The 25,614-nt window shown below is 50.0% G+C and overlaps 10 protein-coding genes across 10 annotated transcripts; 6 read left to right on the top strand and 4 right to left on the bottom strand.

Moving 5' to 3' along the window:
- Positions 1 to 2,020: 2,020 nt before the first annotated feature.
- N7496_000701 (uncharacterized protein) lies at positions 2,021 to 4,717 on the top strand (the record flags this gene model as incomplete). Its single annotated transcript, XM_056693632.1, has 2 exons — positions 2,021 to 2,274; positions 2,362 to 4,717. 2 exons carry the CDS (start codon positions 2,021 to 2,023, stop codon positions 4,715 to 4,717), a joined length of 2,610 nt encoding a protein of 869 aa, XP_056560361.1.
- Positions 4,718 to 5,504: 787 nt separating this feature from the next.
- Positions 5,505 to 5,954, top strand: N7496_000700 (uncharacterized protein; the record flags this gene model as incomplete). Its single annotated transcript, XM_056693631.1, has 1 exon — positions 5,505 to 5,954. One exon carries the CDS (start codon positions 5,505 to 5,507, stop codon positions 5,952 to 5,954), a length of 450 nt encoding a protein of 149 aa, XP_056560360.1.
- A 2,301-nt stretch (positions 5,955 to 8,255) lies between these two features.
- Positions 8,256 to 9,713, bottom strand: N7496_000699 (uncharacterized protein; the record flags this gene model as incomplete). Its single annotated transcript, XM_056693630.1, has 1 exon — positions 8,256 to 9,713. The coding sequence occupies one exon, from the start codon at positions 9,711 to 9,713 to the stop codon at positions 8,256 to 8,258; it is 1,458 nt and encodes a 485-aa protein (XP_056560359.1).
- A 534-nt stretch (positions 9,714 to 10,247) lies between these two features.
- Positions 10,248 to 11,844, top strand: N7496_000698 (Zn(II)2Cys6 transcription factor; the record flags this gene model as incomplete). Its single annotated transcript, XM_056693629.1, has 3 exons — positions 10,248 to 10,671; positions 10,736 to 10,998; positions 11,065 to 11,844. 3 exons carry the CDS (start codon positions 10,248 to 10,250, stop codon positions 11,842 to 11,844), a joined length of 1,467 nt encoding a protein of 488 aa, XP_056560358.1.
- A 136-nt stretch (positions 11,845 to 11,980) lies between these two features.
- N7496_000697 (uncharacterized protein) lies at positions 11,981 to 12,626 on the bottom strand (the record flags this gene model as incomplete). Its single annotated transcript, XM_056693628.1, has 2 exons — positions 11,981 to 12,307; positions 12,369 to 12,626. The coding sequence occupies 2 exons, from the start codon at positions 12,624 to 12,626 to the stop codon at positions 11,981 to 11,983; spliced, it is 585 nt and encodes a 194-aa protein (XP_056560357.1).
- Positions 12,627 to 13,627: 1,001 nt separating this feature from the next.
- Positions 13,628 to 15,690, top strand: N7496_000696 (putative MFS transporter; the record flags this gene model as incomplete). The annotated part of the gene is made up of 8 exons (XM_056693627.1): positions 13,628 to 13,712; positions 13,767 to 13,843; positions 13,905 to 13,975; positions 14,034 to 14,325; positions 14,380 to 14,451; positions 14,501 to 15,208; positions 15,282 to 15,386; positions 15,451 to 15,690. Coding segments are annotated over 8 exons (1,650 nt in total), but the record flags the coding sequence as incomplete, so codon positions are not given.
- Positions 15,691 to 16,165: 475 nt separating this feature from the next.
- N7496_000695 (NAD(P)/FAD-dependent oxidoreductase) lies at positions 16,166 to 17,762 on the bottom strand (the record flags this gene model as incomplete). The annotated part of the gene is made up of 2 exons (XM_056693626.1): positions 16,166 to 17,074; positions 17,136 to 17,762. 2 exons carry the CDS (start codon positions 17,760 to 17,762, stop codon positions 16,166 to 16,168), a joined length of 1,536 nt encoding a protein of 511 aa, XP_056560355.1.
- A 508-nt stretch (positions 17,763 to 18,270) lies between these two features.
- On the top strand, positions 18,271 to 18,923 carry N7496_000694 (DUF3237 domain-containing protein; the record flags this gene model as incomplete). The annotated part of the gene is made up of 2 exons (XM_056693625.1): positions 18,271 to 18,525; positions 18,588 to 18,923. 2 exons carry the CDS (start codon positions 18,271 to 18,273, stop codon positions 18,921 to 18,923), a joined length of 591 nt encoding a protein of 196 aa, XP_056560354.1.
- A 728-nt stretch (positions 18,924 to 19,651) lies between these two features.
- gmdB (general amidase GmdB) lies at positions 19,652 to 21,595 on the top strand (the record flags this gene model as incomplete). Its single annotated transcript, XM_056693624.1, has 5 exons — positions 19,652 to 19,960; positions 20,038 to 20,313; positions 20,394 to 21,278; positions 21,337 to 21,424; positions 21,480 to 21,595. The coding sequence occupies 5 exons, from the start codon at positions 19,652 to 19,654 to the stop codon at positions 21,593 to 21,595; spliced, it is 1,674 nt and encodes a 557-aa protein (XP_056560353.1).
- Positions 21,596 to 21,680: 85 nt separating this feature from the next.
- On the bottom strand, positions 21,681 to 24,981 carry N7496_000692 (uncharacterized protein; the record flags this gene model as incomplete). Its single annotated transcript, XM_056693623.1, has 2 exons — positions 21,681 to 24,629; positions 24,685 to 24,981. 2 exons carry the CDS (start codon positions 24,979 to 24,981, stop codon positions 21,681 to 21,683), a joined length of 3,246 nt encoding a protein of 1,081 aa, XP_056560352.1.
- Between the last annotated feature and the right edge of the window lie 633 nt (positions 24,982 to 25,614).

The raw sequence follows: 25,614 nt of genomic DNA, 5'->3' as shown, positions 1-25,614 counted from the left end.
TTCGAGGCTAACCTACTTTGGGAAATTGAGCACGCTAGCTTCTCACCAGAAGCCTCGGAAGTCAGCTCGGAAAACTTGGACCCCCTTCTGACTTGGCCATTTCAAGGTCAGCCCATCGCCACAAGATCTGACGTATGGAGTCGGTCCTGGCGAATCGGGCTTCTGGGTGCCCCATGAGGTTGGCCTGAGAGCCACTAAATTTAACTTGTTTGAATCAGGGTCTCGCATCAGACTTTGGTCGTGCGCTTTCCATTGTTGATACTTTATAAGAGCGGAGGAGTTCGTGTTCGTAATGGATAATACGGAGTACTGTACGTCGAGTATGCAAATACTGTATACGGGACATCGAGTCTACACATCTCTTCGCCGTTCGGACAGGATCGTCGAAGGTCCACAAGGCTGATCAGATGGTGTTTGTCCCGAGGCAGATCACGTCAAATAGATGACGATCTGTGATGGAGGCCAGCCCCCTAACCATTTCATATGCCAAAAAGCAGGGGTAATTTGGCGGCCTCAAAGCATGAAAGTGATAAATAGCCCCTGTGAGGTATCAGGATGCGGCTGGACAGGGTATCAAGACGAGTAGTACAACGTCGGACGCTCAGTGCCAAGTTCGTGGGGTTAGGAACGGCATCTCGGTAGCAAAATGGACTCCGACGACAACACAGAGTCACATCGGCCTGTGAGATTGGATGTACACGGCTTCGGGTCGCCAGGATTCTGATTCCCCAGAGTCTCCGAGTTTGGGGGTTGCTGCAGCTTTGAGCCTTGGAGGATCAATAATAACACGAGGATGGGCGAAAACGGGGCACTTGTCGCGTGCATCATAGCCCCTTTCAGGCCTTTTAAGTACCAGAGCTGAAGCTTGTCTGATGCGTCTCCGACCGTTGGAGTACCGCCTGGACATTCATCATCCTTTGCCAGTGGCCCGTCGCGGCTCCGGAGGATCAGGTCAAAAGGGGCTGTAAGATTGGAAAACAAGAGAATCGTGATTGGGGCGGTGGACTATTGGAGCCAGGCGGCAGGGAGTGTTCCACCGATGAGGTGATGAAGAGAATGATGTCTCAGCCCGACGAATCAGACGCGCTAAACTCAGGCAACCATCGAAGGCGCGCGCTGCAGGGTCCACCCGGTGGTGAACGCCTCAGGTCCGGATCTGCGTATGATTCTGCGTATTATTCTGTGTAACGCAGAGCCCAACTCTCAGAGGTTGTGTGCATAGGCCCCGACCCGAGAAGGTATCTGAAAGGATACATCGCTACTGCATTGTTAGTGCATAGTACAGCGATAAAAGTATATCCGACGGGAGGGAGATTCTGTAGTATCCGAGCAGAACGAGGAACACATCTGGGGATCCACTTGGGTAGCACGGATGCCCGGAGCAAACCGATCAAGAGGAGGTTCGAATGTCTTGGACCTTGAAAAGGGTCGAAATTGTGGGTTTTGGAGTTGGGCTCAGAGTGGTTCAGGAGGAGCGAAAGAGGGTCCTGGTGTCAGTCGATCCCAAGCTTTTGTCGCGTGCCTCGAGTCCCCATTGGAGCCCACATCTTGGGGTCTTTTTTTATTTAGTTACATTATGGACTTATACGGGGCGATGTGATTTGTTAGATTTTCATTTGCTTATAATTATCGCATTAGAATTATTCGATTTCTTTTTGTATTGTATTCTCTTGTCTTGTCTAGGCTCAGTCTTACTGTACTGAAAAGAATACTTGACCCTACAGTCGTGCATCCAAGAATATCCCTTCCTTTTCTATTTCTCTTCTCTCTTGAGGACCCTTCGTTTTTTTCAACTGCTTTTGCTTATTCGCTTACTCTAAACCTGTGCGCTTTATTCCATCTACCGTTCTTCTTTCTCTCGCTCTCTTTTTCTCTGCACATACTCGAAACATTCCGGGGTGCTTTGTCCCCATTCCAGTCCTTCACGGCCAGCCATTCCACGACATCCCTCTCCCACCTCCATCTTGACTTTTTTTCTTAACTCACCTCTTGTAACGACAAACCATGCTATGATCTCACCATGAAGCTCTTCGCCTATCTCCCCCCGCTGCCGCCCTTCTTGTTCGCGGCCTTGGTCGTCGGTGGTCTCGCCTCCAAGGCCTTGCACATCGCTCTACATATCCACTCGCTTCCGTTCCTCTATTTCGTCCTCTACTCGCCCACTCTTATAATACCAGACCTACTCGTTATTGCATTTGTACGAGTTTTATTGCATACGCCCTCCCCGGAAACGAAGTTGCAATGGGTTACGACAGCCTTGGGGGGATTGCTCTCGTATGTTCCCCATCCTTGGAAGAGATTAAGATGATCGGGATTGGCGTAATTGGAGAATATGCGCACAGAGAACTAATTGAAATTTAGCCTGATCGTATGGGGCGCATCATCCATTCAATTCGGCTTCTTCATGCAGACTGGCGCCGAGGTCGCCTGGGCCGCCAGCAATAGTTTCCTCAGCGATCCCGCCGCCATGAAGATCTTATTGAGCGGCATCTCGACTGTTTCCGCCGCCGCGACAGTTCTTGGCCTGATCGCCTGGCTAGTTCATGCGAAAATTTACCACTGGACCGGTCTCGGGTTGCAGGCGATCCGAGATCTGTTAAGCGGCAGCTACAGAGCCAGATATACGTTACTCGGAGTCCCCAGCAAGTCATGGATGACGACAATGGATCTTCGAACCGTGCGCCGTATCGCTATTACCGTCTCCATCTGTTCGTCTTTATTATTCCTGGAACTTACCCGACCATCGGTCCCATATGATCACCTCTCGGGCGCGTTGCCGTTGACATTGTTGGATGCGTTCACGAAAAAATCGAGTACCACCGAAGGGTGTCGCCAATCTCCGATGAAATTCCCTCTCTGGACGGACGTGAAGACTGGATTTATGGCCAATAGCTGGTCGCGCCCTTCCTGGCTTCCGCAGAACCCGCCTCCCGGATTTAGTCGTTACGAACATAGCCCCGATGAGCGCGCTGAGAAGGATAACCCTTCGTGGTACTTGTGCAACGACAACGAACCCGGCTTCTACAACCCCAAGACGGACCCGCTCAAGATTTCCAATCTTGGCGGCGACATTTACGGCCCTTTGAAGGCTGCTTTCGATGCACACTCTGTGGAAATTGACCATGTTATCCTGCTGACCCTCGAAAGTGGGCGCAAGGAGCTCTTCCCCATGCAGCAAGGGACTCCAATGTTCGATGCTTTGCTCGAGTCGCACGCCAAGGAGGATCGTGAGGAGGCGATCGACCGTCTTGTCACGATGACTCCTGTGTCGCAGATGCTGACAGGCGAATATGCCACCGATAGCAAGGGCGAGAAGGTCAATTTGACTAGTGCGAACTGGCAGGACCCAGCGGAGGAGGGAATGGGTGGACTGAACGTTCGTGGTGCACTTACTGGCAGCTCTTTAACCTTTAAGAGTATTCTGGGAAGTCACTGTGGCGTACATCCACTCCCCGTAGATCTTTTAGAGGAGACCGGCCTCGAAATCTATCAGCCATGTCTACCTCAGCTCTTCGAACTCTTCAACACGGTCAAGAACCCGAACCCGACTCCAGAGATCCTAGAGCGTGATGATTCGGCCTCGGAGGCTCTGAAGAACCCCTGGAAGTCTGTCTTCATGCAGTCAATTACCGACGACTACGATCGCCAAGATGTCCTGAACGAGAACATGGGATTTAAGCACAAGGTTGTTAAGAGCACCCTGACGTCGCGAAAATCAAAATACCGGGCTAAGGGACAGGAAATCAACTATTTCGGATTTGCCGAGACCGAACTGAAGCCCTACGTTCGTGATCTATTCGAAGAAGCTGCCAATAACAAGACCCGCATGTTCCTCTCTCACGTTACCAGCACAACTCACCACCCATGGAACACCCCCGACGACTTCGCGATCGAGCACTACATGGGCAGCCAAGGCAGCATCAACCACAACCTAATGAACAACTACCTCAACTCGGCCCGCTTCGTGGACAACTGGCTCGGCGATATCATGACCATGCTCGATGAAACCGGTATCGCCAACTCGACCCTGGTTGTCATCGTTGGCGACCACGGCCAGGCTTTCGGTGAAGATAATAAGGATATGACCGGTACCTATGAGAACGGACATATCAGCAACTACCGCGTCCCAATCGTCTTCCGACACCCGCACATGCCCCGTATCAACATCGACGCTAACGCCACATCTATCTCCATCATCACAACTATCCTCGACCTCCTCGTTCAATCACACTCCTTGGACGCTCGCGACTCTGAGATGGCCTCATCCTTGCTCCCTGACTACCAGGGCCAATCACTCATCCGTCCTTTCATCCCTTACATCAAAGATGGCCATGACACCCCGACCGAAAATGACAGCGATGTCGAAGCTCGCTCTCCACGCAAGAAGTCTCACCACAAGGGGGGCCACCACCACACCCGATACAATTGGAATTTCGGTATCGTGAACGCCGGCGGCTCCATGGTCTCAATCACGGCCGCTGGGCTACCCTACCGACTTGTTCTGCCTCTCAAGGAGGGCTTTGAGTATGCCTTCAGCGACTTGAACAAAGACCCTGGCGAGCTGCACCTTGTCAAGTCTTGGACAATGGCTGATCTCGTTGATGATGTTTTGTCCAAGCATGGCCAGTCAGCTGCCGAGTGGCTCGAAGATGCAGAGCAGGTTGGTAAGTGGTGGGTGAACGAGCAAAGGCGTATTTGGGGATACCGTGAGGCATAGTCCTTTCAGGTGTTCTACCAATCGCCTTTGACATTTTTGCACGATCTTGAAGTCTATATGTTCTCCTTTTTGTTTTACCTATGATCCTTTTGGCCATCACCACCGTCATTTCCCTCATACCTTTCACTGTCTATTGTCACGATTCCATCTTCCGAAAACTTACCCTGCGATGGTGTTACGGGCTCGCATTGTTCCCATATCTGGGCCGCATATTTTCCTTGTTCTTTTCCTGCTTACCGGACATTTGGATATCTGGTTTTCTTGGGCTGTACTATACGCCTCTGCCGCTTTTGCGGATTCTTTGTGGGGAGCCTGAATCATAATTGGTTGATCAGGCCCTCTTGTACATAAATCACATATTGGGCGGACTACTTGTTGATGAGATATGGGTTTGTCTAATAATTCAATCGAAAAGATTCTTCTCAGCTTCAAAATATTCCATGAGTTTCAGTTGGATAGGGCTCTCTCATCTGGGGTCTGGGCTGTACAATCCCCCACTTCGTCAAGGCTTAGATCGAACGAGCGGTGGACTACTGATGCTCAGCCGCACTCACCCCTGTCGTAGACTGCCAATCGTGGCTGCATGTTAATCGCCTGCTCATGCAGCTGCGCTTCGTTCTGAGCGAGGTTTGGAGTGCCAACACAGCCATGATGAGGCAAACGCCCGGGCGCTCCTGCTCCCTGACCAGGTTCATTTCCTCTTCTATGATCGCACCGCCGACATTGATTACTACCAACTATCTACAATTGTACCACCCCACCTCCGACTGTCTAACAGAATAACACCATGGAAGGGCTAAGTGCCGGTGCGAGCGTGCTAGCAGTGATCTCACTAGCCGCCCAAGTAGGCGCAGGCGCCCACACTCTAATCAAATTCCTCCAAACCGTCTCAGACGCACCAACCGAGATCCAACGCCTCGAAAGCCTCCTCGACCAGATCTACGCGATCGCATCATGTGTCCGGAACGCCCTCGAACACCAGCGCAAACTCCACGGCGACAAACATATCCTAGCAGATGATATCCACACATCTCTGCTCAATTGTCAAAAGAAAGTTCAGAGGATTGAACGGATCGTGGATCGCTTCAAAGAGACTGAGAATGGGAGGAGTGTGGTTAGTCGGAGATGGGCTTCTTTCAAGTTAGCGCTGAAGAAGGAGGATGTGCTTGAACTTGAGAGGCAGCTTGGTCAGGCTATTCAGATACTGGATATTGCGATTACGACGCATTCTCTGTGAGTAGGGGCTGGATTTTGAGGTGTTGAGTATGATACTAATATAATGCCAGAGCATCGCAAAGTCGAAATACGCTCCTTTTGGTTCAGAAGCTGGACTCGCTGCCATCCACAGATAATCAGTCTGAAGTGGCTCATCTCGAGTCATCTTTGGCATTTACCAAGGACAATATATATGCTCCACAGCGTTACGACCAAACCATGTCAAAGTCGTCTCGGAACGCGTTCACACGCACGCATGAATATCATGTGTCTAGACACAACTTTGGCATTCTCCGCCTTGGAATTGTGAAGTCTAAAAATATAGACAGCAGACACTATCGGGGCTCTCAATATCAATCAACAACAACAAAGACGAGCTATCGCATCTCTACATCGTTCTTGTCGTGAGCGGTGGAAGCCATGGTTTTTGGGTCTGGACCGTCGATTTCAAACATCAGCCTCAAAACCATGCCAAGGATGTCGTGGGAAATGGAAACAAAAATAGAGGAATACATTTCGAAAGGCGATATAACGGGAATTCAATCTCTCCTCACTGCCGGTAAGATCTCAATATACACTGAAGATCTATTTGCTGTAAGTCAAAGAGCTATGTGTAGCTACACTCTGCTTACCGATTTATAGCAGGCGGCTTTCAATGTCTACAAATCTTCAAGCGATGCAACGGATATTCTCCTGTTCCTCATACATCAGGGATGTCAATTAAATATATCAGCCCCACAAATGATGTAAGTTTCTTGAGCCCTTCTAGCTTTGAATGATCACTCCACCGATACAAAGTAATCCGTCTCACAGCTTGGCACTCTTTTATCTTTACCCGCGAATGAATCAAACTGATGGCTTATTTCAAATTTTCAAGCTGGTCTGCTCCAAAGTCGAATATGCAGAAGAGCCCGTGGACGAACTATGTAAAGCGCTTCAACAGCTCTCTGGAGACGCAGACGTGGTCCTTGAAAGCCTTGAAATTCTTGATTGGCTAGCTTTCACTGGGGCACAAATTACGACCCTGCCATCTGAATTTTATCTGGGTTCAGCACTGTCATTCATGTTCAAGTTGTGGGCTAGGCCACTGGGCATCGAGCGGTTGAAAACCCACCGTGAGCTTGCCAGAAAGCTTGTTACAGCTGGTGCCGACCTGCACTATAGGAATCAGTACGGAGACACATTGCTTCAGCATCTTTTGTCATCCTCCCCGCTACAGATGCATGATGATCTGATTCCCGAGTGGCTGCAGTTGCTTGCGGGCTGTGGCATTGATGTGGAAAATTATGCTTTGCAAGAAATCCACTTCTCTGACGGAGAGCCGTTCGAACTCGAAACCTGGAGTACTATTACTCTTACAAATCGCAAGATATTCCTTCCAGCGAGTCCTTACACTTGCATTAGAATACGTGCCCTTAAATTTACATTCGACGATACAGGCTATCTGAACCCAAAAATCTTGCGGTGGGTGGACCCTGAAAGTCCCGCAGCTTTGGTTCTAGAGGAATTCGACTTTTGTCAAGATTTGATATCCATCTGCGGTCATAACTGCGAAGATTTCAGGCAGTGGGCCCCTCTTTGGGAAAGAAGTCCTCAGGACCTGAGAGACATACCGATTGCTGCATTATATATGTTGGCCGAAATGGGGTGGGACTTTCAGAAACATTGGGCGGGGATATCAATCTTGCCTGCTGATCAAGACGCTATCTGGCTTATCGATGAAGACTCTGATGGGTTCCCGGAAGAATTCTTGCAAAGGCTGAACACAATGCCTGAGATAAGAGTCTCGACTGATCCGAAACAGGTTCAACGCGGACTCGGCCGGTTATCGGAAAGCATTGACCCCACCGAGATCTTTATTGGAACGAGTGTCGCAAAAGACACCGAGTTGAGAAGAGCCTTCAAAATTTCTTATGGAACCTTCTGTCGGGAAGTTAGTTTCTGTCACTGCGATATTTTCGACAAATACCTGGATCTCTGGCCCTTTCATGGCAGCACACATACCCTTTGTCGGACTGGAAACAAACTGGACGAGCCTTGTCTTGGATCTATAGACCCGTGGTGGTGTGAGGTGCACAAATGCAGATTCAACCATGCGAGATTTGAGAGGAAACAGGCCAAACGGATTGCCAAGAGGCGCAAGCGTGAGGGGAATAAGTTGGTTACGTGTTCTATGCCAGGCTCTTGGCCAGGCTGATTAGTTCTCGAGTGAAAGATGACTGCATGAATGTAATTAATAGATAATGCTACGCACTTTTCTTTGAATGCTACAAATACGCAATAAAGTATAGAATTAATATATGATTGGCTATAAACTGCTTTTCTACCACAACTTCCACCGTCTATTGACTAGCGAGTCGATCCCAGCCAGTCCCCTTCGCCAAGCCTTGCCATCATCCAGTTGAAGTATCATGTTCATCCGAGTATAGTTCCGAACGTCTTGATCTTCGCTCTCAGTCTTCAACTCGGCCTTGCTATTCTGTCCCCAGACCATCCAAGATGATGAATCGTCTGCCCTCCAAGGCTCGAATCCGTTCGCAAACTTAATCCAAGCCGTGGAAAATTCCCGTGCCATCTGCTTTTCATCGTCATTCATCTCTCTTTCCAGGTTCCCAAACAGGTACAACAACTCATATGCATGATATGCTGTCCCCTCCAGAGTGTTGGGAAGGCGAGACCGTTGGTCGAAATGATACAAGAAAGGGGCACTTCCAGCTGGCGCTGCCTGTTTGGCGCACTCCTTTGCCAAGACATAATTGGGAATCTTGAAGATGAAGTCACCACACATGTGTTCGACTCTGTCGAGAAGTTCTGGGTGTGGAAGGTCGGCAGTGATTTCATAGGCGTCCAGGATCTGATCAGTCCAGGACCCATCCTCGATATGAGCATTGAGGACACGCCGAATTGAGTGATAATCATCCTCTAGCAGGTTCACATGGAAAATGATGCCCTCGTGGTAGACATCACCAAACATATATTCTTTCAGCCACGAGGGAGGCGCAGTGATACCCCGGGGTCCCGCACCAGGAAGATAAAACCAGCCATCAAGACACGGATTTCCAGTTCCCGCGGGGACACCCTGAATCTCGGGAGTTGCGTCCGCAAGATCCTGCTGAGGTATAGTACGTAATTGATCCAGTACATCGGAAGTTTCTGGGTCGATCTTGAAATGACGACATACAGCGGCAAAGAAGATATTATGCTGCTGCATGGTCCATGGTGGTATAGCAGCAGATAATCCAGACATGCACACAGCGCGGTGAAAGACGGCAGGGTCCGCTGCTTGGAGATGATTACTGATAGAAATGCCTCCAGCGGACTCGCCCACTGCAGTCACCTTTTCAGCATCACCGCCAAGATACCCAATATACTTTTGGACCCAGTCAAAAGCGACCTTTTGATCTGTGAAGCCAAAGTTGCCACTACCTGCATAGCCATCCTGTTTCAGTTCACGCGCAACAGCTTCGCCGGCTAGGAATCCGCCGATACCGATTCGATAGTTGAAGTTGACGCATATAATGGGAAGCCCGATCTCGATACTTCGTGACACTAGGTTGACGGCATCGAATATTGGAAGATTTGCACCGCCGTACAGCAGAGAGCCACCATGTACATAGACGAAGACAGGGAGAAGCTTGCTAGTTGTGTCGAAGGCTCGCGGGATAACGATATTCATGACCAACCCGGAAAGCTCGTCTACAGCGGGAGGCCAGGGCAGATGAGAAGCAGGAGGGACGGGAACAAGTTCATTAGAGTTGTCGCCGTCGATCAAACCTGGCATTGGGCAGTCGTTGCTGGTAAATGTCAGAGGGCTTCCTTGTTCAATTGACACAGGAGAGTACAGTACCCTAACTTTGTTCCATCGTGATGGCTATTGTTCCAAAACGTTTTCAACGTTGATCGTGTCCAGCGCTTTGGTAAACTCGCATAAGGAATACCGCAGAATTGTTGTACGCCATTTGCGTACTCCAAACCATCCAGTGTCCCCAACCCTGGAATGGTAGTTTTGCATTTGGAGATAGGGGTTTGGAAAGACATTGAGAGATAAGATCACAGAACAACAAGCCTACCACAAGACTGTCATTTACAAGGATTTGAAATTGTCGCTGGCGGGGCATGTCCATGCGTGGAGGATATATGGTTGACTATATTTTGAGTATATTTTAACTTTACGTGCTTATCTTCCCAATTCGGCAGTTCGACCCGATATCTGCTGGTTATCAGCGCAGTGCCACTTCCCCCGCATTTCTTATAATGCCTGGCGTATTTCGCCCGCCCGCACGTCGTGCTCAATTAATTCCTCCCTGTATCCGGTATGTCGACCCGCAGTTATCAAGGGTGCTGGACCTGCAAGCGCCGTCGGCGACGCTGCGACAATGCCCGTCCAACATGTCGAAATTGTGCACAGCGAGGAGTGGATTGTGAGGGCTACGAGGTACGACTGCGCTGGGGTAGCGGCATTGCCTCGCGTGGCCGATTTACCGGCGCAGATAAGCCATTGGAAGAGAATGTACCGCCGAGGCCAAAGGGAAGACGGAGAGATTTGAGTAGGGAAAGGAAGAGGCTTGAGGCTCAGACTCAGGCCCAGAGAGATGTTGGTGAGTTCTTGATACCTGGGGCAATTTATGATGGACCTGACAAGTCGCCAGCAAAATTTCATGACATGGTCGCTCAATTGGATGAGGATGTCTCTCCAAAGATAGATCGGTCAGAACAAGATGAGTTTCTTTTCAATGAATGTGAGTTTTGAGATGAAATAAAATGATATGGTCTCACATTGTACTGAACATTTAAATCTACAAGTTTTGACAAGTGGAATCAACATTCTACATTCCACTACAGCCCCTAAGAGCATGTTACAACCTAGACTTCCCGAATTGTGTCAAGAGTCCAGCGCCTTGTATAATATCTGCCTTACATTTCAACTCTCTCTATCTGCTACTCACACAACTCAATTTTTCGAATACCTTGATACTTCACTACGGGAGTTTCGTTCCGAACTAGCCCGCTCCACGACGCTCTCAGACGGCACACTGACCGCGGGGCTTCTAATGTGCAGTATTGGTGTGAGTGACCCGTTTCATGAACTATTTGGGCTCGAAAGGCTGACCCCATCTTCTCCACTCGCGCAGTTGATGCACGGACTGCCGTGGACAATGCACATAGAAGGCATGCACAACATCTTGCAAAGCTGCCTTCCGGATAGTCCACGTGGTATAGCTACCCCAACTCCATTTCGAACCCACCTCCTTGAGGTTATGGGAGTCATGGACCTGCCCTGCCTCACGATAGGGCGTCAGACACCTCCGATCGGCATTTGGCGCCGCTTCTGCCAACCGACAGGGCCGAGGCACGGCATCGAGCCGGTGACTGGAATACCGCGCTCTCTCTTGGACCTACTCGCAGGGATTAACCTAGATACAACAGAGCAAAGTTTCTGGGATTGGCCTGGTGAAGCGGGGAGCTTCTTGCAGTGCTATCTATGGGAAGCCTACAGACTAGCGGGAATTCTGACCATCCGCCAATCCGAACGCCTGCGAAAACCGTCTTCGGGGAGTCCTCGGAACCTGTCAATGTGGCGACAACCGAATTCGTGCCCGGTGGACTCGAGCATTCTAGTAGGTCGTATTCTGGCCAATGTGGATGCTCTTCGCTTGGGATGCCTAGAGCGCCCGGACGAGGACCCTTTTATCAAGAACTCAATTCTTTTCCCGAATGTGGTTGCCGGGATGGAGGCAGACGTTATGCGTCAGAATCCACGGCTGCAAAAAGTTATTCGCGAATGCTCTTTGGGATCGCGTCAAGATGATATTCTCCTTGACCTTCTGGAAGAAGTATGGCGCCAGGGCGACTCTACACTTGATATCAATGACCTCGCCCGAGCAAAGGGTGTTGAAATGGGTCTGCTTTGAGGATACTTTGAACTGCAACACGTATATTCTGTGCGTTTTATATTTATATTTTTTTTATTTTGCATTTCATGAATATGGGAGGCGGCGTTCAGATTCTGTGATATTGTTCCTTTCTATGCTGTAGATTCAAACATCGCTATGTACTATCTGTCTCTCGAATCATCACCCAGTACTTGAGTTTTCCATTCTCCTCCTCGTGCGCTGGCGTATCTGTGAGCTCAACTTCCTCTATCGTCTTGAAGCCGAATCCCTCATAAAAGCCGACATTCTCCTGCTTGGTGCATTCCAGGAAGATCGGATTGCCCGCAACTTTCTCGAGGATAGACTTCATCACGCCGCCCCCCAGTCCGCGTGACTGCAGTGATGGGTGTACAGCAATGACTTCAAGATACCACAGGCCAGGGTACCGTGCCTGGAGAGCCTTTTTACCGGATGTGTGTTTCTCCATGAGTATCTCCACTCGCTATCGGGAAGCTTGAATCAACCCCAGTATTCTAGCTTATAAAAGGATAAGTGTTTCTTACCTTATCTCTGCACGATTCGTCTTTGACTGGATTGAAAAGTTCCAAAAGCCACAGCTTACAAGCGAGCCAAATTGAGGACACCGACCGAGGAAGGTGTCCATTTGGAGGGAACAAGAACACGACAGCGCCAGCATCGTCCTTTTGGTTAGCAGGAATATCTGTGTTTTCCGAAACTGACACTCGAGTTGTCTTCTCAGGTGTAATGGCAGCCTCTGAAGGCTCGATTGGTTTGTTGCGCCGTGGATATTCGTGGGCCATCTGATTGACGCTGGCTGATTGAAGAACAATGCCTTCTGAAATCACATTCTGCACCCTTCTATATTGCCATCTCCGTGCAGTTGCATCTTGATAAGCCCACGGCGTCGCGCTCGGTCGCAGCCATTGTATCAAGGGATCGGATGAGAAGGCTGCGTTGACTGTTCTCGCGACGGCGGAAATTGATCGATCTGAATTGTTGCAAGTAAGTCAGGCTTTGCTTCAGAGAAAATATTCTGTAGAAGGGATGGCAGACCACTCTGAACAGGGAAGAGATTGACTGTCACTTTTTGTTTCGACATGGTCTTAGGGCAGGGTAGAGCTGTTTCGCTGCTCGAGAAGAGATGATAGGTAGTAGATAGCACGAAGCGCCATAGTTTCTATACTCGTGGGCATACCGCGAGGCTAATGTAAGTTTGTCCGCACAAAAGATTCTACAGCTAAAACTAGCCCAGGTGGAACTATCAAGGCTTCCATCTTTCTCTATCGCGTCGGCATCCTGCACTTGGCGATCGTCCGAAACCCAGGGGCCCAAGAGCGAAGGAGCGTCTGCCTTCTATATTGAGTCAGGGACCCACCGGCCTAAAATCGCTTATAGATTGCTAGGCACTATGATAGGGCCCAAACAGCAAGCCTCGTAATTTAAACGTGTGCCAACGCCAAGTGCCCCTTATCTTGGTATGATCTATGCCGGATTAAGAAGGCGGACCCTCCCAGGACTCTAAAATGAAGTGGCGTCGGAACGCCCACTTGGATGGAACTTGAACTCTCTCCGCACTTTCAAAGCCGAGATGAACTGCCATTGTCAAACTCGCTCGACTTACTGCTTTATCAGGATTGTCAGTGTGCTGTGTCCTTGTCACGGTGGCGCGTAGCGATATCAACATCCGTCATGTGGACCAATCTGAGCGGAGTCTGAAATCTGGGGAAGACAATTAAATATCCCTCTGTATCGCCGTCGTATCCCTTGCCCGCCCAAGTTGAGCACATTCAATTCTGGAACAATGGCTGCTACTCGTGTCAATATTGATGGATCGTCCTTTGAAGGAGGGGGATTGCTTCCTCCTGGAACTTTCCGTCTGATTCAAGGTAAAGTTGAATGGGTCCCGAGTGTGGGAATATATCACTGACTCGGCTCCACAGAAGATGGATCAGAGCTCCACGGCCAGCGAGCTGTTATGCTCGACCCAGTACCTTCCAATGATCCTAATGAACCCTTGGTCAGTCTTTCGTGTGCATATTTTTGGCAATTGATCTGAAACTTATGCTTATCAATTGTAGAACTGGAGTGCAACCCGCAAGGCTGTGAACTTTACTATTGTGCTGGGAATGACTGTTATCATCTTTACAGCGTAAGCCGCGCGGACATGTCTTCTTTCGGGCTGCACTCACAATATTTATTATTTCCAGGCTTTCGATCCAAGCAATCTTCTGGCAACAAATGGTTCTTGACCTCAATGTTACTTATTCACAGCTTAACCAAGCCATGTCGGTAAACTTTGTTGGATTAGCAACTGGCTGCGTGCTATTCATTCCTTTGGCTAAGAAGTTTGGCCGGCGACCGGTATATATCGTGTCAACTGCTTTAATGCTAGCCACCTCGTTTTGGACATCCAGACTTGAGAGTCTTGCAGAGCTCTACGTCACAAATCTGCTGCAGGGATTGGCTGGTGCAACCAATGAGACCATTGCCGAGATCACTGTATGAATAAACTACTCAATTCGGACGCGCCAAATATTGACCCAGGACTTGCAGATTTCTGATTTATTCTTTGTCCACCATCGAGGAAGTATGAACGGTCTCTACATGACGATGGTTATGATTGGGGTAAGTCTTTCGTCCCGCTAAAGTGTAAGGCTACTAACATCCCCTGTAGAGCTTCTTGACACCCATGGCTGCTGGAACTCAAGCCACCAGACAAGGATGGCGTTGGTCCTATCAAACAATGGGCATTTTCAACGCCATCTTCCTCCTACTTTTCCTCTTCTGCTACGAAGAGACCAAATATGTCCCTCTACTGAACGGGCAAGCTCGAACCGGTCCTGATACTGAAGAGGACCTTTCTGGTCCTGTCGATCCGGATCATAAATCAGCGGTGCAGTCAGATACAAAGGCCGCACTTCCAGTCGAGCCAAGCAGCCTTCACCATGAATTGGATCTCACTATCCCAATTCATTCCTGGCGCAAGCGTCTCGCCTTCTGGACTCCCACCCCAGAGCCTATCTGGCCTTATTTCTACCGCCCCTTCTACGTGTTGTTCAGCTTCCCAACCGTGTTCTTTACCGGACTCCAATATGCCTCTGGCGTAGTCTGGCTGACCGTTGCTTCGAACGTGCTGTCTCTTGTCTTCCCACTGCCCCCCTACAACTTCACACCTGAGCAGATTGGTTTTATGAGTCTTGGTCCATTCATTGGAAATCTTATCGGCGCCTTTTACGGTGGACTGATTGGAGACCGCTCTATCCTTTATTTCTCTCGGAGGAACAAGGGTTTCTATGAGCCCGAGATGCGGTTATATATTTTGCATCTCCCTGCCCTCTTTATGGCTGGAGGTTTGATGATGTTCGGCATTACTATGTCGCGGGTAAGGATATCCCCTAGCCTCCGGTCTCCCGTGCAACTCATGCAGAATGCAAAGACTAATCTGTCGTTCCTAGGGCATGCATTGGATCTATCCTAGCATTGGCGGAGCCTTTTTCGGATTTGGCCTGGGTAGCATAGGCGATGCCACTTTGACTCTGGTCATTGACAGTTACCGTGATGTAGGTCACATTTGATCCAGTATTATCGTGTTGATCGGCTGATCTAATTGTTTCCTCCTGTCAGATCACTGGTGACGCATTCACGGGAATAGCATTCCTCCGCAATGCCATCAGCATTGGGATCCCCTTTGCTATTTCTCCATGGATTGAGCGCGACGGTCTGCAGAACATGTTCATTGCCTGTGGATTCATCAGCTTGGGTATCTCGCTGCTCATTATTCCTATGGTGTTCTACGGTAAGCGGTCTCGTCGTGGTTTGGCGGCACGCTATTATCGCCTTGTTGAGCAGCAGGGTCACAATCATGGTGGGTGACGATGTTTCGTGCTTATCACGGAAACGAAGAATTGGATGTTATGGGAAATATCCAGGCATTGGACCAGATGCTGGGATCATTTATGTAAAGCTTAGTACCCAGAAAGAACGAGCGAATAAGATGATGTTAATCATAACAAAGGGATATTCCACTAGCAGATTTATTGGACAGCCGAGGAGAACAGCGTATACTAAATGATAAGCGTGAATAAGAGCGGTGCGGGATACACTTCTCGTGTACTCCACAGGTTGGAAGTCATGCGTCTTTTTTACGATACGGATATATCCCACTTCAGCAGATTTCGAAGCCTAAATTGGACCTTGGAATGTAAATAAGTGATTAATGAGGACAGAATCTTCACCAAAGGGGCTTTCTCTATTGATTCGAGCTCTTCTAGAGTTATACTGATCTGTCAGCAACAATGTGCATGACCCAAAACACCCTGGTGACATTCAACCTCTCCAATTACAGATTAGACTGACGTCCAGTTTCAGACATACTCCTCGGCATCTCTGCTTCAGAGATTCGCTTCTCCGAAACAAGCAACTGCTCAGGGAACCAAGTCAAATCCGGATCCGCAGTTGGGACGAGCTGATCATCTTGCTTCAGAATCATCATGCCCAACGCCTTTCCACAACGCCAGGCTTGAACCATACCCTCACCCCCAAAGGCAGCACATACCCACTCTGAGCCAGTATTCTCGCCGACTGGCTCAGATCGACCTGTTGCAGAGGTAGACAACCGTCCTACCCAGGGGAATCCATCCGTGCTGAATGACATGTTACCGGTCCACATCGCCTGAATAGGGTTACCCTGCACCGGACCCCAGGACTCATGTCCGAAGACTGCACTCAACGCGCCGGACAGATGAATGTCAAGGTAGACACTCATATCATTGTCTTTTGAGATACCCAGATCGGCCACACCACCTCCTTCACCATTGGCGAAACCACCGCCGAACATCATTTGGCCAGTGGGTAGCTGGGTGAGGTAATCGAACCCGCGGTCATAGTTGAAGAGCCACGAGTGTTTCGTAGCTTGAAGCGGGAACTTGTCACCGGGTGTTTGTGCAGACATTTGGCCGCGAACGGGGAAGATGCGGCCTCGGAGTCCGGGGACGAGATGGCCAACGTGTGCGTTTGTGCAGTGAATAACGTGTTTAGCGGAGATTGTTCCACGACATGTTTCAATTTTGTAAGGGTTATTTGAATCATTACCGGAATGGATTGCCTGCACCGCAGTGTGGCCTGCGACATGGAAGTCTTCTGGATAATCAGAGAGAAGACGGGAGAGAACACCCGTGACGAATTTATATGGCCAGAGGGCTCCAGCTGGGCCTGCGACAACACCCGTTGCACGGGATAGTTTGAACTCCTATAATGGTCAAGTTAGTATATCTATCTTCCCATTTTTTGTGCGGTTGATCTCAACAAACCTCTGGAATCGAGCTCCCCTCGTACGAAACCCACTCAGCCGACTCCTCGGGCATGCCCTCCTTAAACCGACGCAGTCTTTCCACCGCAGCTTTCCAAGGCTCCTCGCCAAAGTAAGCACTGAGGAACTGCACTTTCCTTGCCTGTGTCGCCTCCGTCAGCCCCAACTCCTCTGCGACACTCAAAGTCTCACGCAGATGAGCCAGTCTGAAACGGAGGATCTTGCGCGCCGACTCCTCACCAAATGCATCTGCGAATTCGGCATACTCGTCAGCTGTCTCGAGTATATGGCCGCCATTACGGCCTGTAGCACCGCTACAAATATCGCGAGCCTCTAGCATGACCACCGCGGGATGGGATGAAGTGGACGATGACTTGGCGCGATTTTGAAGCAGGGTGCGTGCGATAGACGCGCCAGTGATTCCGGACCCGATAATCACGACATCTGCCTCGGTGGGTAGAGGTTTTGAGGATTTTTGGGCAAAGTCGGGGTGTGGAGTTTGAAGCCAGAAGGAGGAAGTAGTAGCATCGCTTGGGATACCGGGATCGGAATGGATTCGATCCAGAGCACGTTGACGCTCAGTGGGCGAGACCGCGGCACTGGTTAACATAGAAAGTACAACGGACATTTTGATAAGCCAAACCAAAAAGTAGATAGATTAATCTCTTTAGAAGAGAATAAATGAACGAGGGAATAGTGGTGGAGAAAGAGTGTGCAGGGTAGTACATAGTTGGAGGAGCTATCAGCTCAAATAGGGCCGCCATATGAGCAGGAGATAGATCGCCGAGGGCGCAACTCACAAATCGGATGCAGCCTGTTGTACCTACCTCTTTGGACTGAAAATAATCAGTCATACCACTTTGGGCCGATTGGGTTGAACGTGTATTAGTCGATCTTACAGCTCGATAAGGCGGGGGGACAACCTACCTATTTGGAGCATCTCCACTGCGGGGAAAGAATTTGGGTTTCACGAGAAGCTCGCCGAACTAAGAATAATATCATCCATGTTGTAGATAATTTTGAGATCTAGTGAACGATAAAAGCCGCGGGTTCCTACAATAAGTCTATGTTAGAACTCGAGTTCATTTTCAATTTGCACTGAAATCAACCCACCACTTCAATTCTTCAATATCACCATGTCGCCCGCTCCATCGCCCGGAAACGATGTCTTCCCTGACGGTCCGACTATGCGACAACCCGCCTTGTCCTGGCTGTACAGACTGGAATGCGACATCGACAAGGAAGAAATAAATATTGGTGCTCCTCATGACGCGGGAATTATCCGCAGCGTCGCCAATATTGTTCGCGGAAGCATCAAAGGACCTGGCATTGAAGCAACGGTCCTGCCGTTGGGAGGAGCCGACTGGGCCACGGTGATCAAGGGAACCCACGTATGATCAGAATGAAATAGCCCATGGGACTGAATATTTAAATTGCTGACGAGTTTCTCCAGTCAATGAAGCTCGATGCGCGGTATACTGCGCGCACCTCCGACGGCCACCATCTCTACATCCGCGCCCACGGGCTGTATCGCCCTGGACCAGGAACCGAGTACGCGAAAGAAGTCGAGCAGGACTGGACACAAGCCCCCAAGACTGTAGTGACCCAAGACGATGTGGAATTCTTTTCGCATTTGCGATTGGAGGCGGGACCGGGACCGTACAATTGGTTGAATGGACTGGTGTGCCTCGGCGTGATGGTTTGCGAAGGCGAGAAGATTTGGATCGATGCGTATCATCTCACGAACTTCCCGGGTGTTAAGCCGGAAGATGTAGTTGCCAAGGCATAAGGAATATGAGAAACCATGAGAAAACTATATAGATTCCGGCAGTTAGAAAGGGGTACAAGCCGATAGCAACCAATGAGAATGGGCCAGACTGCTGCCACCCCCTAAATTTCCCGCGCGCACCCCTGGGGTCTTAGAATTCTGCCTGAGATGGCAACACGTAGTATACTAGTTATGTTAGTGGACTTTTATGGTCGGTTCAGAATATTGACTAAACTTCAAAATCATCTGATTAGCTATATTTTGAAAGACACCGTACCTAGTTTCCTAGTTACCTGGTTAAATCGAGAGGTATCGTGTGGGCTATCCCGAAAGATATCCCAAAAGACCTTCCAGAAGATATACAACTCATGGTCATGACCGGCTTAGCGAGATTTAGCCCGTCAGGCAGAGATCTAAGGCCCCTGGGGTGCGCGCGGGAAATCGAGGGGGTGGCAGCAGTCTCGCCCATGAGAATTCGTCGGTTGTCCAAGCCGATACGACTATACCCGATTAGGGAGGCAGACGCACCCTCGCATCCAACGAATCAACAGCGGAGAAGCCAACAAAGAGGCTGTAGCTCTCACGCGTCCGCGGGGTCCGGTGGGAAATGTGGGGGGATAAGGAGATGCCGATTATACTGGACCTGGAGGGGCAAGCTAGGATCATGTAGGTCGGAAGGTACATAAACACGGCCGTGGAACCAAAAAGGAGAAATATCATCCACGACTCAAAGCAGCATCTCCGGTCTCATGGCGACCGAAGCCCCTCAAGCTGTTCAACCCACCGACTGGCAGGAGTTGGTCGCTCGCAAGCGTCACGAATGCCAGGACAAAATTCCCCGTGAATGGACGCTGAGCGAAGATATTTTGAAAGAACTGCCCACTAATCTACTGGAATATGATCTGCCACGTCGCAGTGGCCTCCTTTCTGATCTCGAGCTCGATGTCACCGAAAACTATACCGCAACCGAGCTATTGATCAAGTTGGCCTCCGGCCAGGTTAGTTCACTGGCGGTTACGACGGCGTTTTCAAAGCGTGCAGCCATTGCACAGCAGGCGGTAAGTACCATTGTCAATGCATATTGGATTTTTGTTATATCTTTGTGCCATCTAACGATCATTTACTCCTGGTATAGACTTCATGTCTCACGGAGACCTTTTTCTCGGAAGCTTTGGAGCGAGCTCGCTTCCTGGATGAATACCTCCAGCGAGAAGGAAAGCCAATTGGCCCACTCCATGGATTGCCCATCAGTCTCAAGGATAGCTTCTGCGTAGAGGGCCTCCAGTCGACAGTGGGATACGTTGCCTGCCTGAACAAACCCCCAGCAACGACAAATTCAGCACTGGTGACGATGCTCCTCGAATTAGGAGCCGTGCTATACGTGAAGACTAATATCCCTCAAACGATGATGGTAAGTACGGATGCGAAGTACCAACTCCAATCAACATTTGCGTCCGAGATTTTGATTATAACTAATACCTTGCCAATCAGACCGCAGACTCGGAAAACAACATCTTCGGCCGCACCCTCAACCCACACAACACCTCCTTGACTGCAGGCGGATCCAGCGGCGGCGAAGGCTCTCTAGTAGCATTCCGAGGCTCAATCCTCGGTGTTGGCACCGACATCGCAGGTTCGATTCGTATTCCAGCTCTTTGCTGCGGCGTTTACGGATTCAAGCCAACCACTGCCCGTGTTCCCTTCGGCGGCCAATTCTCCGGTGCAATGGAGGGCTTGCCTGGACTTATTCCTTCTGCGGGTCCCCTTGGCCATAGCCTTGCAGATTTGAAGCTGTTTATGGAAACCATCATCGGAAAAGGAAATGCATGGGAATATGACCATACAGCTGCCGCTGTGCCGTGGAACAAGACTGCGAGGGTCGGTAGCGACCGTAATGGAAGTCTGACCATCGGCGTGTTGTCTGAAGACAAGCAATTCCCCCTCCATCCTCCTGTGAAACGCGCTCTGGATTGTGCAGTCGAGGCTTTGACTAAGGCGGGTCACCGGATTGTCCGGATTGAAAATAATACCAAGGAGGATCTTTCGGTGGCCTATGCCTCGCGATTGGCATTCCAGTATTTCACCTACGGCCCTCATGTGGATAATATTGGGCCCAGTGGTGAGCCATTGGTGGCTTCAGTGGCCAAGTTTGCTTCACCAATGTTCTCGGGCTCTTGGCCCGTGGAGCAGGAGCAGGAACCTCTTTACAAGGTAAATCAGTTGCATGTGGCTCGGGGTAAGGTGTCTGATGCCTGGCGTCAAGAATGGGTTGAGAAGCAGCTGGATGTTATTTTGGCTCCCGGTTCGCAGAATACGGCAGTCGGTTTTGATACTTATGGTTGGCCGCCGTATACATTGATGTGGAACTTACTGGATGTGAGTTTTCTCCGTTTCTGATGCGATTTGGTTCGCTGGTGGCTGACTTGAATCTCAGTACCCAGCTTGCATTATTCCGTTCGGAGAGGCATCCAAGGGGTTGGACCCTGACGAGATGAAGACTGGAGATGATGTACAGCCTGATTGTGAGTGATGGTACTTCCATTCTTATCCATTCATAGATCACTAACGTATTACCAGACCACCCGGAAGAAGTTGACGGAGCACCATGTGCTATTCAAGTCATTACGCCCCGCTTCCAAGACGAAAAGTGTCTTGCTGCCGCTGAACTCATCGAGCGGGCAATCCGAGCCTAGCTCGTACCCAGGCATCCTGTAAAGAAATTGGGAAATATAGATAGAAATAAACAGTTTCATTGCAAATACCATGTATGTACATTATTTACTTGGTCCATCGCTGCATCCAGGATTCAATATATCTGTGTATCAAACCCTCGGCAACGGGATCCTTCACAAGACCCAAGGACGGACAGTCTTGAACAGTGCGATCAGTCTCAAAGTCAAGACCCGCCGGTTTCTGCGGTTGAGCAGAGCCATTAATTTGCGCTTGACTAAGTCCTCCATACTTGCCACGCCAGAAGTCAATAAGCTTGATACTCGGGTTCTTCTCTGGATCTTGCTCGCTGGAAGCTAATCGCTGAAGCCACTCCTGTGGCGAAACAACCTCAAACTCAGGTAGAGCTGAGCCCTTCTTCAATGCGGGAAGCAAGTCGTCCTTCCAACTGAAGGACTTAGGATTGACTAAGTGGTACACCAAGTCCAACTCCTGGCTTGCGGCCGCTCCCTTCATAGCGAGGTCCGCAACAGCCTGCGCACATTGGTCAACCGGCAGCCAGGTCGGGCTCTCTGGGAGTTCAGGGAGAGCACCCGTCGTCAAAGCACTGCGGAACATGAGAGCGACGGCCTCGGTATCGTTCCACTGAGCGCTGATGGTATCGCCGCCAAGTTGTCCAATTCTAAGAACTCTCGATTGCATGCCAGTTTGCCGCATGGCGTTCCGGGTGATGTGCTCGGTGACCAGCTTTGAGCGGCCATAGCCCATTTTCTGTGCATGGTTCAAGTTTTCAATTGCAGTCTCGGCAATTGAGGCGGGCTTGGGGGTACCGCTGGCTGTGCTGACACTCGAGCAGAAGAAGAATTGAGCTGGGTTTGGTAGCTTGGATCGGAGACAAAAGTTGATGAGGTTATATGTTCCGCGGATGTGTTGCTGCTCGAATGATCGTACGCCAAGGTTGAAGTTGACGGCCCAGGCACTGTGAATCACACATGTCAATGATGACAGCAGGTGCTCGAGGACATAATTATCCAGGCCTAGATTGGCTTGCGAGAGATTGCTGGGGATAGCGCGAAGTTTAGCGGCCTCATCATCGGTGAGACTGATTTTACGGTCAGCCAATGCTTTCCAGAGACGAGCACCTGCTGCTGCTTGTCCAGAAGCTCGTACGAGAGCCCAAACTTCGGAAACGTTGGGTCGCTTCAGGACTTCAGCGACGATGAAAGCTCCAAGGTTGCCAGTCGCACCTGTAACGATCACGACCTCCTTTTCGGGTTGCTGAGAGATAGTGGGGTGATGTTGAGTAAAGTGCGAGTATTTCTCGATCATTTCCTCCATGATTTGCACCTCATCTTCGGCCTCGAACTCCTGTCCAGTGCGCATCTGGTAGAGGTGCTTTGCGAGAGCACTGACTGTGCCCTTCTCGAAAACAATGTTTTGACTCAATTCGTCTTCACTCTCTCCAAGATCTAGATCACGTACAATGTATCTCCAGATCTGGGTCGTCTGCAAACTGTCGACGCCGGCAGAGAAAATGTCGGAATCTGCACTTGACAACGTAACATCAAGATCCTCGCGGAATCGTGCCAGCAGCCAATCCTCCAACTCGCGGACACTTAGCGCGAGCTCGCCCTTCTTCCCATTTCCACCAAAGTTGGCATAGGCCGTCTCAATATCCTGGGCAAATTGCTGATAAACTTGAGCCCGGATAAAGGTTCCTTTGTCTGTCCCGGCGTAGGGGACATCGGCACCCTTGACCACGATCAACTCCCTTGGGATGCGAGAGAAAGTCTCGGCCCTGGAATTTGCTGCCTCCACAGCAGGCCAAATGGCATCCAAAAATTCCTCATCGTTCAGTTCGGTTGCCTTGTCTGCCGCACGGAAGATCAGAGCTCCAGGTACAGTTCGTTGAAAACCGAAGACAACACATTCTCGCACAAGCGCCTCCTCTCGAATACGACCCTCGATAGGAATAGGCAGCACTTTCTCGCCATTGACAAGGGTGATTCGGTCGTCCAGTCGAGAAAGGTACTTGTAGTAGTTGCTCTTCTCAGGATCGGGATGCCGAGTGAATAGATCGGCTGTCCGGAAACTATTCTCGGGGTTCTTTTCACTGAACGGCGGCTTCGAGTTCGAGGGTCCCTTGCTGGGTAATCCGTTCAGCGCAACACACTCGAAGACTCCTGGCGAGATCTCGTCCATTAGTGTGAAGTCAGTCACAGGACGATGGAGTCTCATATATTGCCATTCATTATCGCCTGGAGATCGGAAGGAGGTCATAATCTGACCGGTTTCGGTGGCTCCGTAATTTGCCACCAAATTGACGCCTTGAGCGACGAGGCGATCACCCAGATCGTCTGGACAGCTCGATCCTCCAAATAGGACGATCTGAGGCTTGGCTAGCACTTTGATGCCCTCGGGCTTCTCAGCCAGCAGTTTGATGACATATGGGACGGCGCTGAACTGCTCAGGCTGTGCCACCTGAAGAGCATCATACAGATTTTGATATGTGGTGGGAAGCGAATGATTGCCGAAATATGTCGTTGCTCGAGTATAAAATGCACGACCAAGCTCCATGAGAGCAAAAGAATGGAACAGGGGGCTAGCCGTGAAGAACCGGAAACCAAAGCTCTTCCGCCAATTGGCTAGGGTCTGGAGGTTGGTGAGGAAGATTGGCTTGGGGTGACCGGTGCTGCCAGAGGAGTGGAGAATCCAGGCAATCTTCTTTCCCTCTCGAGATGGATCGACATTAGCTCGTGCAAAACGTGGCGAGCTAGGTTGACGGTTGAACCAGTCTCCTCGCTGGAGGATGTGGTAGCTGCTGCAGCCAGGTCGCTCCTGGCAGATATCCTGTACTGTCTGCTCAAACTGTTTGGCAATGACCAATTGTTTGCAGTTTGCCATCTCAAGCAAACGTACATATGCTGGTGCTGTGAGGCGTGTTGATAGGAAGAGCACAGCATATCCGAGACGGTTCAATGCGAACATAGTGAGAATTACCTCGAAGCTGGAACCAACAAGGATCGCAACAACGGGTGCCTCTTCCAGATTGGGATCCTATACATTGTTAATCTTCCAACTCAAGATGATATCGGGCTATCGGAATGCTTACAGCAGGTCGAAGACCCCGTTCCATATAATATCGAGCAACGACATCGGTATACCGGTCAATATCGCCAGCCGTGTGTTCTTCAAAGTCAGCGGCACCCCGGATCGGATAGCAGATCAGTGGGACCTTTGATTCATCAGGCTGAGCAGCATGCGACTTGACCAGGCCATCAATAGTTGCGAATTGTTCAAACGGAGGGTGGCTTGCATGAAAAGTGCCATTCAACAGGCGAGTCGCGATATCTTGGTTTTGCGACAACTGAACGTCCACACTTGTGGTTGTTTCTGTGATAGTCGCCATGTTTGTGTTACTAGATTGGTCCGTCATCTTGCTAGAGAATTCAAGATGTCTTTATATTGCACAGCAGACAAAAACCCCGCGATAGTCCATCCCACGTCCCGAGGGTGGGCATTCTCCGGATACATTTCCGAGGCTAGTTTCCCGCACTGCACCCCGGAAAATGACACGATGATCGGCTCGCACATCATGGTTTCTTGGCTTATCCAACCACATCGTGTTGATTTTGCGGAGCATGATGAGATAATAGCCTCACCTGGAGATATTTCCGAATGACCATTCTCGGTAGTATGGGATTCAGTTGGTCCATACGATAGCTTTATGATGAAACTCTTGGGGCCGGATAAGGTCCTCACTGGAAAGCCGACTGGAAACGGGCCGTTTCTTAGTAATCAGCGTCCTGATTCTATGGCCAATCAGCAGTTCCAGTCTAGAAACAGGAAGAGTAGGGTAAAGACAACCTTTATTTACAACTAGAATATAGGGACTGATGAAAACAACGCCGAAAATGACAACCTCTGGCGCTAGGAACGACAGGGTTTCCACACATAAGTAACTTTGGTCAGGGAGCCGCCGCTTGCCCGCTGCTCGATATCCCCCTGTTGCACTCATCCTGTTGTTAACGCTCGACTTCAA

Source organism: Penicillium cataractarum (assembly GCF_028827025.1).
Source record: "Penicillium cataractarum strain IBT 29864 chromosome Unknown utg000001l, whole genome shotgun sequence".
NCBI lineage: Eukaryota > Fungi > Ascomycota > Eurotiomycetes > Eurotiales > Aspergillaceae > Penicillium > Penicillium cataractarum.
Note: the sequence above shows the minus strand (reverse complement) of the source record. Positions and strands in the feature narration are given on the sequence as shown.